The sequence below is a fragment of the Eptatretus burgeri genome, chromosome 10, assembly GCF_056783735.1.
Source record: "Eptatretus burgeri isolate ZD-2024b chromosome 10, Ebu_testis_v1, whole genome shotgun sequence".
NCBI classification, from domain to species: Eukaryota; Metazoa; Chordata; class Myxini; order Myxiniformes; family Myxinidae; genus Eptatretus; species Eptatretus burgeri.
Genome location: NC_140970.1, coordinates 72,930,065 through 72,953,049, shown reverse-complemented (window position 1 = coordinate 72,953,049; position 22,985 = coordinate 72,930,065). Strand labels below are relative to the sequence as shown.

Below are 22,985 nucleotides of genomic sequence, written 5' to 3'. Positions count from 1 at the left end.
AACACACATAGATGCTACATCAATCAAAAACACACATACACGCTACATCAATCAAAAACACACACACGATACATCAATCAAAAACTCACACACGCGACATCAATCAAAAACTCACACACGCGACATCAATCAAAAACTCACATACGTCAATCAAAAACACACACATCAATAAAAAACACATACACGCTACATCAATCAAAAACACACATTCACGATACATCAATCAAAAACACACATACACGATACATCAATCAAAAACACACATACACGGTACAATCAAAAACTCACACACACTACATCAATCAAAAACACACACATACATGCTAGATCAATCAAAAACACACACATACATGCTAGATCAATCAAAAACACATACACGATACATCAGTCAAAAACACATACACGATACATCAATCAAAAACACACATTCACGATACATCAATCAAAAACACACATACACGATACATCAATCAAAAACACACATACACGGTACAATCAAAAACCCACACACACTACATCAATCAAAAACACACACACGTGACATCAATCAAAAACTCACACACGCGACATCAATCAAAAACTCACACACGCGACATCAATCAAAAACACACATACGTCAATCAAAAACACACACATCAATAAAAAAACACATACACGCTACATCAATCAAAAACACACATTCACGATACATCAATCAAAAACACACATACACGATACATCAATCAAAAACACACATACACGATACATCAATCAAAAACACACACTACATCAATCAAAAACACACACATACATGCTAGATCAATCAAAAACACACACATGCATGCTAGATCAATCAAAAACACATACACGTATGCTAGATCAATCAAAAACACATACACGATACATCAATCAAAAACACACATAGATGCTACATCAATCAAAAACACACATACACGCTACATCAATCAAAAACACACACACGATACATCAATCAAAAACTCACACACGCGACATCAATCAAAAACTCACACACGCGACATCAATCAAAAACTCACACACGCGACATCAATCAAAAACTCACATACGTCAATCAAAAACACACACATCAATAAAAAACACATACACGCTACATCAATCAAAAACACACATTCACGATACATCAATCAAAAACACACATACACGATACATCAATCAAAAACACACATACACGATACATCAATCAAAAACACACACTACATCAATCAAAAACACACACATACATGCTAGATCAATCAAAAACACACACATACATGCTAGATCAATCAAAAACACATACACGATACATCAATCAAAAACACATACACGATACATCAATCAAAAACACAGATACACGATACATCAATCAAAAACACACATTCACGATACATCAATCAAAAACACACATACACGATACAATCAAAAACACACATACACGGTACAATCAAAAACCCACACACACTACATCAATCAAAAACACACACATACATGCTAGATCAATCAAAAACACATACACGATACATCAATCAAAAACACATACACGATACATCAATCAAAAACCCATATACACGATACATCAATCAAAAACCCACATACCCGATACGTCCATCAAAACAGTCATTGACGCTAAATCACTCAAAAACACCCATACACGATTCATCAATCAAAAACACACACACGATACATCAATCAAAAACACACACACGATACATCAATCAAAAACTCAAACACGAGATACCAATCAAAAACTCACACAACTGACATTAATCAAAAACAAACATACGTCAATCAAAAACACACACATACACAATACATCAATCAAAAACACACATACACACTACATCAATCAAAAACACACATACACGGTACAATCAAAAACTCACACACACTACATCAATCAAAAGCACACACATACATGCTAGATCAATCAAAAATACATACACGATACATCAATCAAAAACACATACACAATACATCAATCAAAAACACATATACACGATACATCAATCAAAACACACATACAAGATACATCAATCAAAAACACACATACAAGATACATCAATCAAAAACACACATACAAGATACATCAATCAAAAACACACATACACGAATCAACAATCAAAAACACAGATACACGATACAACAATCAAAAACACACATACACGATACATCACTCAAAAACACACATACAAGATACATCAATCAAAAACACACATACACGATACATCAATCAAAAACATACATACACGATACATCAATCAAAAACACACAAACACGATACATCAATCAAAAACACACATACACACTACATCAATCAAAAACACACATACACGGTACAATCAAAAACTCACACACACTACATCAATCAAAAACACATACACGATACATCAATCAAAAACACACATACACGGTACATCAATCAAAAACACACATACACGATACATCAATCAAAAACACACACACGATACATCAATCAAAAACTCACACACGTGACATCAATCAAAAACTCACACACGCGACATCAATCAAAAACACACATACGTCAATCAAAACACACACATACACGATACATCAATCAAAAACACACATACACGCTACAACCAAAAACTCACACACACTACATCAATCAAAAACACACACATACATGCTAGATCAATCAAAACACATACACGATACATCAATCAAAAACACACATACACGGTACATCAATCAAAAACACACATACACGATACATCAATCAAAAACACACATACACGATACATCAATCAAAAACACACATACACGATACATCAATCAAAAACACACATACACGATACATCAATCAAAAACACACATACACGGTACATCAATCAAAAACACACATACACGATACATCAATCAAAAACACACATACAAGATACATCAATCGAAAACACACATACACGGTACATCAATCAAAAACACACATACACGGTACATCAATCTAAAACACACATACACGATACATCAATCAAAAACACACATACACGATACATCAATCTAAAACACACATACACGGTACATCAATCAAAAACACACATACACGATACATCAATCAAAAACACACATACACGTTACATCAATCAAAAACACACATACACGTTACATCAATCAAAAACACACATACACGATACATCAATCAAAAACACACATACACGATACATCAATCAAAAACACACATACACGATACATTAATCAAAAACACACATACACGGTACATCAATCAAAAACACACATACACGATACATCAATCAAAAAGACACATACACGGTACAATCAAAAACTCACACACACTACATCAATCAAAAACTCACACACGCTACATCAATCAAAAAACACACACATACATGCTAGATCAATCAAAAACACACACATACATGCTAGATCAATCAAAAACACACACATGCATGCTAGATCAATCAAAAACACATACACGTATGCTAGATCAATCAAAAACACATACACGATACATCAATCAAAAACACACATAGATGCTACATCAATCAAAAACACACATACACGCTACATCAATCAAAAACACACACACGATACATCAATCAAAAACTCACACACGCGACATCAATCAAAAACTCACACACGCGACATCAATCAAAAACTCACATACGTCAATCAAAAACACACACATCAATAAAAAACACATACACGCTACATCAATCAAAAACACACATTCACGATACATCAATCAAAAACACACATACACGATACATCAATCAAAAACACACATACACGATACATCAATCAAAAACACACATACACGGTACAATCAAAAACTCACACACACTACATCAATCAAAAACACACACATACATGCTAGATCAATCAAAAACACACACATACATGCTAGATCAATCAAAAACACATACACGATACATCAATCAAAAACACATACACGATACATCAATCAAAAACACAGATACACGATACATCAATCAAAAACACACATTCACGATACATCAATCAAAAACACACATACACGATACATCAATCAAAAACACACATACACGGTACAATCAAAAACCCACACACACTACATCAATCAAAAACACACACATACATGCTAGATCAATCAAAAACACATACACGATACATCAATCAAAAACACATACACGATACATCAATCAAAAACACAGATACACGATACATCAATCAAAAACACACATACACGATACATCAATCAAAACACACATACACGCTACATCAATCAAAAACACACATACACGATACATCAATCAAAAACACACACACGATACATCAATCAAAAACTCACACACGTGACATCAATCAAAAACTCACACACGCGACATCAATCAAAAACTCACACACGCGACATCAATCAAAAACACACATACGTCAATCAAAAACACACACATACACAATACATCAATCAAAAACACACATACACACTACATCAATCAAAAACACACATACACGGTACAATCAAAAACTCACACACACTACATCAATCAAAAGCACACACATACATGCTAGATCAATCAAAAATACATACACGATACATCAATCAAAAACACATACACAATACATCAATCAAAAACACATATACACGATACATCAATCAAAACACACATACAAGATACATCAATCAAAAACACACATACAAGATACATCAATCAAAAACACACATACACGAATCAACAATCAAAAACACAGATACACGATACATCAATCAAAAACACACATACACGATACATCACTCAAAAACACACATACAAGATACATCAATCAAAAACACACATACACGATACATCAATCAAACACATACATACACGATACAACAAACAAAGACACCCAAACACGATACATCAATCAAAAACACACATACACGATACATCAATCTAAAACACACATACACGATACATCAATCTAAAACACACATACACGATACATCAATCAAAAACACACATACACGGTACATCAATCAAAAACACACATACACGATACATCAATCAAAAACACACATACACGATACATCAATCAAAAACACACATACACGATACATCAATCAAAAACACACATACACGGAACATCAATCAAAAACACACATACACGATACATCAATCAAAAACACACATGCACGATACATCAATCAAAAACACACACACGATACATCAATCAAAAACTCACACACGTGACATCAATCAAAAACTCACACACGCGACATCAATCAAAAACTCACACACGCGACATCAATCAAAAACTCACACACGCGACATCAATCAAAAACACACATACGTCAATCAAAACACACACATACACGATACATCAATCAAAAACACACATACACACTACATCAATCAAAAACACACATACACGGTACAATCAAAAACTCACACACACTACATCAATCAAAAACACACACATACATGCAAGATCAATCAAAAACACATACACGATACATCAATCAAAAACACACATACACGGTACATCAATCAAAATCACACATACACGATACATCAATCAAAAACACACATACACGGTACATCAATCAAAAACACACATACACGATACATCAATCAAAAACACACATACACGATACATCAATCAAAAACACACATACACGGTACATCAATCAAAAACACACATACACGATACATCAATCAAAAACACACATACAAGATACATCAATCTAAAACACACATACACGGTACATCAATCTAAAACACACATACACGGTACATCAATCAAAAACACACATACACGATACATCAATCAAAAACACACATACACGGTACATCAATCAAAAACACACATACACGGTACATCAATCAAAAACACACATACACGGTACATCAATCAAAAACACACATACACGATACATCAATCAAAAACACACATACACGATACATCAATCAAAAACACACATACACGGTACATCAATCAAAAACACACATACACGATACATCAATCGAAAACACACATACACGATACATCAATCGAAAACACACATACACGATACATCAATCAAAAACACACATACACGGTACATCAATCAAAAACACACATACACGGTACATCAATCAAAAACACACATACACGATACATCAATCAAAAACACACATACACGGTACATCAATCAAAAGCACACATACACGATACATCAATCAAAAACACACATACACGATACATCAATCAAAAACACACATACACGATACATCAATCAAAAACACACATACACGATACATCAATCAAAAGCACACATACAAGATACATCAATCTAAAACACACATACACGATACATCAATCAAAAACACACATACACGATACATCAATCAAAAACACACATACACGTTACATCAATCAAAAACACACATACACGTTACATCAATCAAAAACACACATACACGATACATCAATCAAGAAACACACATACACGATACATTAATCAAAAACACACATACACGGTACATCAATCAAAAACACACATACACGATACATCAATCAAAAAGACACATACACGGTACAATCAAAAAACTCACACACACTACATCAATCAAAAACTCACACCCACGCTACATCAATCAAAAAACACACACATACATGCTAGATCAATCAAGCACACATACATGCTAGATTAATCAAAAACACACACATGCATGCTAGATCAATCAAAAACACACACATACATGCTAGATCAATCAAAAACACATACACGTATGCTAGAATCAATCAAAAAACACATACACGATACATCAATCAAAAACACACATAGATGCTACATCAATCAAAAACACACATACACGCTACATCAATCAAAAACACACCTACCGATACATCAATCAAAAACTCACACACGCCGACATCAATCAAAAAACTCACACAGCGACATCAATCAAAAACTCACATACGTCAATCAAAAACACACACATCAATAAAAAAAAAAAACACATACACGCTACATCAATCAAAAACACACATTCACGATACATCAATCAAAAACACACATACACGATACATCAATCAAAAACACACATACACGTTACATCAATCAAAAACACACATACACGTTACATCAATCAAAAACACACATACACGATACATCAATCAAAAACACACATACACGATACATTAATCAAAAACACACATACACGATACATTAATCAAAAACACACATACACGATACATCAAACAGAAACACACATACACGGTACATCAATCAAAAACACACATACACGGTACATCAATCAATAACACACATACAAGATACATCAATCTAAAACACACATACCACGATACATCAATCTAAAAGACACATACGATACACGGTACAATCAAAAACACACACATACACGGTACAATCAAAAACACACATACCACGATACATCAATCAAAAACACACATACACGATACATCAATCAAAAAGCACACATACACGGTACATCAATCAAAAACACACATACACGATACATCAATCAAAAACACACATACACGATACATCAATCAAAAACACACATACACGGTACATCAATCAAAACACATACATACACGGTACATCAATCAAAAACACACATACACGATACATCAATCAAAAACACACATACACGATACATCAATCAAAAACACACATACACGATACATCAATCAAAAACACACACATACGGTACATCAATCAAAAACACACATACACGATACATCAATCTAAAACACACATACACGATACATCCAATCAAAAACACACATACAAGATACATCAATCAAAAACACACACACGATACATCAATCAAAAACACACATACACGATACATCAATCTAAAACACACATACACGGTACATCAATCAAAAACACACATACACGATACATCAATCAAAAACACACATACACGTTACATCAAACAAAAACACACATACACGATACATCAGTCAAAAACACACACATACACGTTACATCAATCAAAAACACACATACACGATACATCAATCAAAACACACACATACGATACATCAATCAAAACCACACACATACATGCTACATCTATCAAAAAGCTCACATACACACTACATCAATCAAGAGAAACACACACATACACGGTGCTAGATCCAAGTCAAAACACATACACGATACATCAATCAAAAACACACATACGGTACATCAATCAAAAACACACATAAAAAAAACACGATACATCAATCAAAAACACACATACACACAAGATACATCAATCAAAAACACACACATACACGATACATCAATCAAAACACACACATACACGATACATCAATCAAAAACACACATACCACGGTACATCAATCAAAAACACACATACACGATACATCAATCAGAAACACACAGATACAAGATACATCAATCGAAAACACACATACACGGTACAATCAAAAACTCACACAAACTACATCAATCAGAAACTCACGGTACATCAATCTAAAACACACATACACGATACAGATCAATCAAAAACACACACATACACGATACATCAATCTAAAAGCACTACATACACGGTACATGCAAGATCATCAAAACACACATACACGATACATCAATCAAAAACACACATACACGTTACATCAATCAAAAACACACATACACGTTACATCAATCAAAAACACACATACGATTACATCAGTAAAAACACACATACACGCGATACATTAATCAAAAACACACATACACGGTACATCAATCAAAAAACTCACATACGTCAATCAAAAACACGATACATCAATCAAAAAGACACATACCACGGTACAATCAAAAACTCACATTCACACTACATCAATCAAAAACTCACATACCACGCATACATCAATCAAAAAACACACACATACATGCTAGATCAATCAAAAACACACACATACATGCTAGATCAATCAAAAACACACACATGCATGCTAGATCAATCAAAAACACACACACATACGTGTACTAGATCAATCAAACACACACATACGATACATCAATCAAAAACACACATGGATCAAAGAAACACACACATACACGGTACAATCAAAAACACACACACATACATCAATCAAAAACACACACACGATTGACATCAATCAAAAACTCACACACGGCGACATCAATCAAAAAGCTTCACACACGCGACATCAATCAAAAACTCACATACGTCAATCAAAAACACACATCAATAAAAAACACATACCACGCTACATCAATCAAAAACACACATTCACGATACATCCAATCAAAAACACACATGCGTTACATCGTAATCAAAAACACACACATACACGATACATCAATCAAAAACACACACTACACGGTACAATCCAAAAACTCACACATACATGCTACATCAATCAAAAACACACACATACATGCTAGATCAATCAAAAACACACACACGTACATGCTAGAATCAATCAAAAACACATACACGATACATCAATCAAAAACACACATGGATACATCAATCAAAAACACAGATACACGATACATCAATCAAAAACACACATTCACGATACATCAATCTAAAAACACACATACCACGATGACATCAATCAAAAACACACATACACCTGATACATCAATCAAAAACACATACACCGGTGACATCAATCAAAAACCCACACACACTACATCAATCAAAAACACACACATACATGCTAAAGATCAATCAAAAACACATACACGATACATCAATCAAAGAACAGAGATACATCAATCAAAAACACAGATTCACGATACATCAATCAAAAACACACATACACGATACATCAATCAAAAACACACATACAGCTACATCAATCAAAAACACACATACGATACATCAATCAAAACACACACATCCACCATGATACATCAATCAAAAACTCACACATACATGCTGACATCAATCAAAAACTCACACACGCGATACATCAATCAAAAACTCACACACGCTGATACATCAATCAAAAACTTTGACACGATACAATCCCAATCAAAAACACACACATACACAATACATCAATCAAAAACACACATACACGACTACATCAATCAAAAACACACATACACGGTACAATCAAAAACTCACACACACTACATCAATCAAAAAGCACACACATACATGCTAGATCAATCAAAAATACATGCACGATACATCAATCAAAAACACACATACACAATACATCAATCAAAAAGCTTACATATACACGATACATCAATCAAAAAACACACATACAAGATACATCAATCAAAAACACACATACAAAGATACATCAATCAAAAACACACATACACGATACATCAACAATCAAAAACACAGATACACGATACATCAATCAAAAACTCACACATACGCGATACATCACTCAAAAACTCTACACATACAAGATACATCAATCAAAAACTCACACCATACACGATACATCAATCAAAAACATACATACACGATACATCAATCAAAAACACACAAACACGATACATCAATCAAAAACACACATACACGACTACATCAATCATAAAACACACATACACGATACAATCAATCTAAAACTCACACATACACGATACATCAATCAAAACACACACATACACGGTACATCAATCAAAAACACACATACCACGATACATCAATCAAAAACACACATACACGATACATCAATCAAAGAACACACATGCAGGGTACATCAATCAAAAACACACATACACGATACATCAATCAAAAACACACCTTTATACAAGATACATCAATCAAAAACACACACGATACCATCGAATCAAAAACTCACACACGTGACATCAATCAAAAACTCACACCGCAGCGACATCAATCAAAAACTCACACCTTTGACATCAATCAAGCTACATACAACATCAATCAAAAACACACATACGGTCATCAATCAAAACACACACATACACGATACATCAATCAAAAACACACATACACGACTACATCAATCAAAAACACACCCACGGTACATCAATCAAAAACTCACCACATACACGGTACATCAATCAAAAACTCACACACATACATGCAAGATCAATCAAAAACACATATATGATACATCAATCAAAAACACACACATACACGGTACATCAATCAAAAATCACACATACACGATACATCAATCAAAAACACACATACACGGTACATCAATCAAAAACACACATACACGATGACATCAATCAAAAACACATCCACACACGCGATACATCAATCAAAAAGCACACACATACACGTACATCAATCAAAAACACACATACACGATACATCAATCAAAAACACACATACAAGATACAATCAGTAAAACTCACACATACACGGTACATCCAATCTAAACACACACATACACGTTACATCAATCAAAAACACACATACACGATACATCAATCAAAAACACACATACCACGGTACATCAATCAAAAACACACACATACACGGTACATCAATCAAAAACACACATACACGGTACATCAATCAAAAACACACATACACGATACATCAATCAAAAAACACACATACACGATACATCAATCAAAAAGCTTACACATACACGGTACATCAATCAAAAACACACATGCGATACATCAATCGAAAACACACATACACGATACATCAATCGAAAACACACACATACACGATACATCAATCAAAAACACACATACACGGTACATCAATCTAAAACACACATACGATACATCAATCAAAAAACACACATACACGATACATCAATCAAAAACACACATACCGCGGTACATCAATCAAAAAGCACACATACGATACATCAATCAAAAACACACATACGATACATCAATCAAAAATACACATACACGGTTACATCTAATCAAAAACACACATACGGTACATCAATCTAAAACACACATACACGATACATCAATCAAAACACACATACAAGATACATCAATCAAGAAACACACATACAGGTACATCAATCAAAAACACACATACGATACATCAATCAAAAACTCACACATACAGGTACATCAATCAAAAACTCACACATACGATACATCAATCAAAACACACTACATACAGTGCTAGATCAATCCAAAAACACATACCGCGACATACAATCAAAAGCTACTACCGATGCATCAATCAAAAACACACTGCACGATATACTAGATGCAATCAAAAACACATACCACGATACTAGATCAATCAAAAACACACATACACGGTATCAATCAAAAACACACATAGATGCTACCATCAATCAAAAACACACATACGATACATCAATCTAAAACACACATACCCGATACATCAATCAAAAAACTCACATACGCGTACATCAATCAAAAACACACATCACACACGCGATACATCCAATCTAAAACTCACATACAGTGCATCCAATCAAAAACACATACGATACATCAATCAAAAACACATACATACGATACATCAATCAAAAACACACATTCACGATACATCAATCAAAAACACACATACACGATACATCAATCAAAAACACACATACACGGTACATCAATCAAAAACACACATACAATATACAATCAATTAAAAACTCACACATACACAATACATCAATCAAAAACACACATACGGTACATCAATCAAAACACACACATACACGATACATCAATCAAAAACACACATACACTGATACATCAAGCTGCAGCCACCACGGTACATCAATCAAAAACACACATACAGGTACATCAATCAAAAACACACATACAAGATACATCAATCAGAAAACACACATACACGATACATCAATCTAAAACACACACACTACACGATACATCAATCAAAAACACATACATGCGGTACAATCAAAAACACACATACACGATACATCAATCAAAAACACACATGCGATACATGCTAGATCAATCAAACACACATACACGGTACATCAATCAAAAACACACATACACGATACATCAATCAAAAACACACACATACACGATACATCAATCAAAAACACACATACACGGTACATCAATCAAAAACACACATACAGGTACATCAATCAAAAACTGCATACCGATCAGATACAATCAAAGTAAACTACATACACGATACATCAATCAAAAGCACACATACGATGACATCAATCAAACTCACACAGCGACATACGTCAAACTCACCATGAGCATCAATCAAAAACACACATACACGGGTACATCAATCAAAAACACACACACTACCACGATACATCAATCAAAAAGACACATACACACGGTACATCAATCAAAAACTCATACACTGCAGTGCAATCAAAAACTCACATACATACATCCAATCAAAAAAGCACACACATACATGCTAGATCAATCAAAAACACACACGATACATACATAGATCAATCAAAAACACATACACAATGCATGCTAGATCAATCAAAAACACACACATGCATGCTAGATCAATAAAACACATACACGTATGCCTAGATCCAATCAAAAACACATACACGATACATCAATCAAAAACACACATACAGATGCTACATCAATCAAAAACACACATACACGCTACATCAATCAAAAACACACATACCCACGATACATCAATCAAAAACTCACATACATGCGACATCAATCAAAAACTCACACATACGCGATACATCAATCAAAAACATACACCGATACGTCAATCAAAAACACACACATCAATAAAAAACACATACACGCTACATCAATCAAAAACACACATTCACGATACATCAATCAAAAACACACATACACGATACATCAATCAAAAACACACATACACGTTACATCAATCAAAAACACACATACACGGTTACATCAATCAAAAACACACATACACGATACATCCAATCAAAAACACACATACACGATACATTAATCAAAAACACACATACACGGATACATCAATCAGAAACACACATACACGGTACATCAATCAAAAACACACATACACGGTACATCAATCAAAAACACACATACAAGATACATCAATCGAAAACACTCACATACACGATGACAATCAATCTAAAACACTCACATGCACGCGATACATCAATCAAGAAACACACATACACGCGTACAATCAAAAACACATACACCGCGATACATCCAATCAAAAACACACATACACGATACATCAATCAAAACACACACATACCACGGTACATCAATCAAAAACACACATACACGATACATCAATCAAAAACACACATTAGATACACGGTGCAATCAAAAACTCACACATACACGGTACATCAATCAAAAACACACATACACGGTACATGCAAGATCAATCAAACACACATACCACGATACATCAATCAAAAACACACATACACGATACATCAATCAAAAATCACACATACACGATACATCAATTAAAAACACACATACACGGTACATCAATCAAAAACACACATACACGATACATCAATCAAAAACACACATACACGATACATCAATCAAAAACACACATACAAGATACATCAATCAAAAACACACATACACGATACATCAATCAAAAACACACATACACGATACATCAATCTAAAACACACATACACGGTACATCAATCCTAAAGAAACACACATACGATACATCAATCAAAAACACACATACACGTTACATCAATCAAAAACACACATACACTTTACATCAATCAAAAACACACATACGATACATCAAATCAAAAACACACATACCACGATACATTAATCAAAAACACACATACACGATACATCAATCAAAAAGCACACATACGATACATCAATCAAAAAGACACATACAGTACAATCAATCGAAAACTCACACATACACGATACATCCAATCAAAAACTCACACATAGCTACATCAATCAAAAAACACACACATACATGCTAGATCAATCAAAAACACACACATACATGCTAGATCAATCAAAAACACACACATACCGATGCTAGATCCAATCAAAAACACACACATACATGCTAGATCAATCAAAGCACACACATACCACGATATGCTAGATCAATCAAAAACACACATACCACGATACATCAATCAAAAACACACATAGATGCTACATCAATCAAGAGAAAACACACATACCACGCTACATCAATCTAAAGAAACACACATACACGATACATCAATCAAAAACTCACATGCAGCGACATCCAATCAAAAACTCACACATGCCGGTACATCAATCAAAACACACATACACGATACGTCAATCAAAAACACACATACACGGTACATCAATCAAAAACACACATACACGCTACATCAATCAAAAACACACATTCGATACATCAATCAAAGAGAAAACACACATACACGATACATCAATCAAAAACACACATATACGATACATCAATCAAAAACACACATACACGGTACAATCAAAAACTCACACATACACGTACATCAATCAAAAACACACACATACATGCTAGATCAATCAAAAAGCACACATACGATACATGCTAGATAATCAAAAACACACATACACGATACATCAATCCTAAAAACACACATACGATACATCAATCAAAAACACAGATACACGATACATCAATCAAAAACACACATTCACGATACATCAATCAAAAACACACATTCACGATACATCAATCAAAAACACACATACCACGATACATCAATCAAAAACACACATACACGATACATCAATCAAAAACACACATACAGGTACAATCTAAAACACCCACATACACGATACATCAATCAAAAACACACACATACATGCTAGATCAATCAAAAACACACATACGATACATCCAATCAAAACACACATACCACACGATACATCAATCAAAAACACAGATACACGATACATCAATCAAAAACACACATACACGATACATCAATCAAAACACACATACCAGCTACATCAATCAAAAACACACATACACGATACATCAATCAAAAGCTTACACCATACAGATACATCAATCAAAACACTCACACCATTGACATCAATCAAAACACTCACATACACGCGATACATCAATCAAAAACTCACACATACGCGATGCTCAATCAAAAACACACATACGTCAATCAAAAACACACACATACACACAATACATCCAATCAAAAACACACATACACACTACATCAATCAAAAAGCTTACACATACACGGTACATCAATCAAAAACTCACACATACACGATACATCCAATCAAAAGCACACACATACCCATGCTAGATCAATCAAAACATACATACATTACATCAATCAAAAACACACATACACAATCACATCAAATCAAGCACATATACGATGCGATACATCAATCAAAACACACATACAACGATACATCAATCAAAACACACATACATACAAGATACATCAAATCAACACACACACACGGTATACACGAATCAACAATCACACAAACACGAGATACACGATACATCAATCAAAAACACACATCACACGATACATACAACTCAAAAATCAAACACATACAAGATACATCAATCAAAAACACACATACACGATACATCAATCAAAAACAACACATACGATACATCAATCAAAAACACACAAATACGATACATCAAATCAAAAACACATACATACGATACATCAATCTAAAACACACATACACGATCAAAAACACACATACACGATACATCAATCAAAACACACATACTACGATACATTAATCAAAAACACACATACACGGTACATCAATCAAAAACACACATACACGATACATCAATCAAAAAGACACATACACGGTACAATCAAAAACTCACACACACTACATCAATCAAAAACTCACACACGCTACATCAATCAAAAAACACACACATACATGCTAGATCAATCAAAAACACACACATACATGCTAGATCAATCAAAAACACACACATGCATGCTAGATCAATCAAAAACACACACATGCATGCTAGATCAATCAAAAACACATACACGTATGCTAGATCAATCAAAAACACATACACGATACATCAATCAAAAACACACATAGATGCTACATCAATCAAAAACACACATACCACGCTACATCAATCAAAAGCACACACCACGATACATCAATCAAAAACTCACACACGCGACATCAATCAAAAACTCACACACGCGACATCAATCAAAAACTCACATCGTCAATCAAAAACACACACATCAATAAAAAACACATACACGCTACATCAATCAAAAACACACATTCACGATACATCAATCAAAAACACACATACACGATACATCAATCAAAAACACACATACACGTTACGTAATCAAAAACACACATACACGTTACATCAATCAAGAAAGCACACATACACCGATACATCAATCAAAACACACATACACGATACATTAATCAAAAACACACATACGAATACATTAATCAAAAACACACATACCACGACATCAATCAGAAACACACATACCCACGGTACATCCAATCAAAACACACATACGGTACATCAATCAAAACACACATACAAAAGATACATCAATCGAAAACACACATACCACGATACATCAATCTAAAGACACATACACGATACATCAATCAAAAACACACATACAGGGTACAATCAAAAACACACATACCACGATACATCAATCAAAAACACACATACCACGATACATCAATCAAAAACACACATACACGGTACATCAATCAAAAGCACACATACACGATACATCAATCAAAAACACACATACACGATACATCAATCAAAAATACACATACACGGTACATCAATCAAAAACACACATACACGGTACATCAATCTAAAACACACATACACGATACATCAATCAAAAACACACATACACGATACATCAATCAAAAACACACATACACGATACATCAATCAAAAACACACATACACGGTACATCAATCAAAAACACACATACACGATACATCAATCAAAAACACACAAACACGATACATCAATCAAAAACACACATACACGGGACATCAATCTAAAACACACATACACGATACATCAATCAAAAACACACATACAAGATACATCAATCTAAAACACACATACACGGTACATCAATCAAAAACACACATACACGATACATCAATCAAAAACACACATACACGGTACATCAATCAAAAACACACATACACGATACATCAATCAAAAACACACATACACGGTACATCAATCAAAAACACACATACACGGTACATCAATCAAAAACACACATACACGGTACATCAATCAAAAACACACATACACGATACATCAATCAAAAACACACATACACGATACATCAATCAAAAACACACATACACGGTACATCAATCAAAAACACACATACACGATACATCAATCAAAAACACACATACACGATACATCAATCTAAAACACACATACACGATACATCAATCAAAAACACACATACACGGTACATCAATCAAAAACACACATACACGATACATCAATCTAAAACACACATACACGGTACATCAATCAAAAACACACATACACGATACATCAATCAAAAACACACATACACGATACATCAATCAAAAACACACATACACGATACATCAATCTAAAACACACATACACGATACATCAATCAAAAACACACATACACGGTACATCAATCAAAAACACACATACACGATACATCAATCTAAAACACACATACACGGTACATCAATCAAAAACACACATACAATATACATCAATTAAAAACACACATACACAATACATCAATCAAAAACACACATACACGGTACATCAATCAAAAACACACATACACGATACATCAATCAAAAACACACATACACGATACATCAATCAGAAACACACATACACGGTACATCAATCAAAAACACACATACACGGTACATCAATCAAAAACACACATACAAGATACATCAATCGAAAACACAAATACACGATAGATCAATGTATAATACACTTACACGTTACATCTGTCAAAAACAGACAAACACGGTACATCAATCAAAAACTCACATACACGATACATCAATCAAAAACACACATACACGGTACATCAATCAAAAACACACATACACGATACATCAATCAAAAACACACATACACGGTACATCAATCAAAAACACACATACACGATACATCAATCAAAAACACACATACACGATACATCAATCAAAAACACACATACACGGTACATCAATCAAAAACACACATACACGGTACATCAATCAAAAACACACATACACGATACATCAATCAAAAACACACATACACGATACATCAATCAAAAACACACATACACGATACATCAATCAAAAACACACATACACGGTACATCAATCAAAAACACACATACACGATACATCAATCAAAAACACACATACACGATACATCAATCAAAAACACACATACAAGATACAACAATCAAAAACACACACACGATACATCAATCAAAAACACACATACATGGTACATCAATCAAAAACACATACATGGTACATCAATCAAAAACACACATACACGATACATCAATCTAAAACACACATACACGGTACATCAATCTAAAACACACATACACGATACATCAATCTAAAACACACACACGATACATCAATCAAAAACACACATACAAGATACATCAATCAAAAACACACATACATGGTACATCAATCAAAAACACACATACACGATACATCAATCTAAAACACACATGCACGGTACATCAAGCAAAAACACACATACAATATACATCAGTCAAAAACACACATACACAATACATCAATCAAAAACACACATACACGGTACATCAATCAAAAACACACATACACGATACATCAATCAAAAACACACATACACGATACATCAATCTAAAACACACATACACGATACATTAATCAAAAACACACATACACGATACATCAATCAGAAACACACATACACGGTACATCAATCAAAAACACACATACACGGTACATCAATCAAAAACACACATACAAGATACATCAATCGAAAACACACATACACGATACATCAATCTAAAACACACATACACGATACATCAATCAAAAACACACATACACGGTACAATCAAAAACACACATACACGATACATCAATCAAAAACACACATACACGGTACATCAATCAAAAACACACATACACGGTACATCAATCAAAAACACACATACACGATACATCAATCAAAAACACACATACACGATACATCAATCAAAAACACACATACACGATACATCAATCAAAAACACACATACACGATACATCAATCAAAAACACACATACACGGTACATCAATCAAAAACACACATACATGATACATCAATCAAAAACACACATACACGATACATCAATCAAAAACACACATACAAGATACATCAATCAAAAACACACACACGATACATCAATCAAAAACACACATACATGGTACATCAATCAAAAACACACATACATGGTACATCAATCAAAAACACACATACACGGTACATCAATCAAAAACACACATACACGATACATCAATCAAAAACACACATACACGATACATCAATCTAAAACACACATACACGGTACATCAATCTAAAACACACATACACGATACATCAATCTAAAACACACACACGATACATCAATCAAAAACACACATACAAGATACATCAATCAAAAACACACATACAAGATACATCAATCAAAAACACACATACATGGTACATCAATCAAAAACACACATACACGATACATCAATCTAAAACACACATACACGGTACATCAATCTAAAACACACATACACGATACATCAATCAAAAACACACATATCAATAAAAAACACACACCAATAAAAAATACACACACACCAATCAAAAACACGAACGCACGCACACCCGATCTGTTTCACCTTCGTTATTTTGGTTTTTATCAATGCCCTCCCTCCCTCCCTTCCCTCACGGCCAAATCTTCGTGCGTTCACAACACATTAACATTGATTCTCCCCGTGTTTATTCACCGACCACAGAGTGTTACATGAATCAACATGAAGCCTTTTATTTCAATCCTTACATTGTGCATTATGTAGCCACTCTTCAAAGGTCACACAACTCAATCAAAACGCACTCCACGTGTACGTGTGTGTATATGTTTGTACGTGTGTGTGTGTGTGTATGTGTGTACGTGGGTGTACGTGTGTATCTGTGTGTACGTGTGTGTGTGTGTGTGTACGTGTGTGTATATACGTGTGTGTGTTTGTGTGTGTACGTGTGTGTATATACGTGTGTGTGTGTACGTGTGTATCTGTGTGTACGTGTTTGTGTGTGTACGTGTGTGTACATACGTGTGTGTATATACGTGTGTGTGTACGTGTGCGTATATACGTGTGTGTGTGTGTACGTGTGTGTACATACGTGTGTGTATATACGTGTGTGTGTACGTGTGTGTATATATGTGTGTGTACGTGTGTGTATATACGTGTGTGTGTGTGTGTATATGTTTGTACGTGTGTGTGTGTGTGTGTGTATGTGTATGTTTGTACGTGTGTGTGTATATGTTTGTATGTGTGGGGGTGTGTGTGTGTGTGTGTGTGTGTGTGTGTATGTTTGTACGTGTGTATGTGTATATATGTTTGTACGTGTGTGTGTGTGTGTGAAAATATGTTTGTACGTGTGTGTGTGTGTGTGTATGTTTGTACGTGTGTGTGTGTGTATATATGTTTGTACGTGTGTGTGTGTGTGTATATATATGTTTGTACGTGTGTGTATATATATATATATATATATATATATGTTTGTACGTGTGTGTGTGTATATATATATATGTTTGTACGTGTGTGTGTGTATATATATATGTTTGTACGTGTGTGTGTGTATATATATGTTTGTACGTGTGTGTGTGTGTGTGTGTGTGTGTGTATATATATGTTTGTACGTGTGTGTGTGTGTGTGTGTGTGTGTGTATATATATGTTTGTACGTGTGTGTGTGTGTGTGTGTGTGTGTGTGTGTGTGTGTGTGTGTGTGTGTGTGTGTGTGTGTGTGTGTGTGTGTGTGTGTGTGTGTGTGTGTGTGTGTGGTGTTTTTTTCAGGTAATCCGACACAACCTCGTGTTACTCCGCCGTGTTGTAATCCACGAAGCGTTCTCACATTTACTCACTCGCTTTCTTGTGGACTTTCTTGTGCACATCCCAGCTCCCTTTGAAACACTCCTACAGTAAATAAAAAAATAAACAATTAATCACCAGTGAGTGCGTCTCGGCGACAGTTACATTCACCGTCATGTTTCGGGCCGACGTCCCTCGGCCTCGGGCTCGGATAGCTCCTCGAGCAGGGACCCCGGCTCCGTGGGCGCACGATAAAATAGCACAAAGCGGAAAGGCCTCCTCGGGAAAACGTGCATGGACATTTGGTTGTTCGTGTCGGGCCGAACGTAGTGAGGAAAACCCACCTGGGAGCAGAAGAACGAGCTTTGCACTCCCAATTTGATACACGTCGGACATTGTAACTTGGCGGCGTTTAAACACTCCTCGGTCTCGCACACTTGGTTCTGGGTCTTGGTCGAGGCCATGCCGCCGCCGCTCGTCGTCCTTCTGCTTCCGCCCCGTAATTGCTGCTGTGGCGATCGCTGTTATCCCTGCGTCTGCCGGTTCTATCTTTGCGTCTGCCTCACGTTGTCTTTATTCCTCTTCGGCCCCTGAAACATTACCGCCGATTACGGAAAGCATCACGCTCGAAGTAACCGCGTTGTAAGAATATCCGGGCCTCCGCATCGATGACATTTTATGAAGTGCGATGTGATCGTGTGAGGAACGAGCCGATTGAGACGTCTGCGACGGTGTCTCACTCCCACTATGTCTCTCCTCAAGGACCATTTAGAACTCCCCCGCCCCCCATCCACTTTCTCAACAATCCTCTGGAAGAAGTCCTTTCTTTCAAGCTTCTGGGTCTCATGATCTGCCATGATCTTTCCTGGGAAATCCAAATTTCAAACCTGGCCTCCAAAGCGAGTCACCGACTGGGAATCCTCCATCATGCAAAGTCCTTCCTCGGCTCACCTGAGC

General features: G+C 35.1%; 1 protein-coding gene across 2 annotated transcripts in view; it reads right to left on the bottom strand.

Annotated features, from left to right (window-relative positions):
• The window catches only part of METAP1 (methionyl aminopeptidase 1), a 72,120-nt gene extending 49,354 nt beyond the window's left edge, over nucleotides 1-22,766 (bottom strand). The window contains exons 1-2 of one of the 2 annotated variants that reach the window (XM_085898977.1): nucleotides 22,373-22,766; nucleotides 22,082-22,133 (exon numbers count right to left, since the gene is read on the bottom strand). In XM_085898977.1, coding sequence (XP_085755103.1) covers nucleotides 22,082-22,133; nucleotides 22,373-22,492 — 172 coding nt within the window. In that variant the 5' untranslated portion in view covers nucleotides 22,493-22,766. The remainder of the gene's footprint in view (nucleotides 1-22,081; nucleotides 22,134-22,372) is intronic. The other variant, XM_085898976.1, reaches the window with a different exon arrangement.
• Nucleotides 22,767-22,985: the final 219 nt, after the last annotated feature.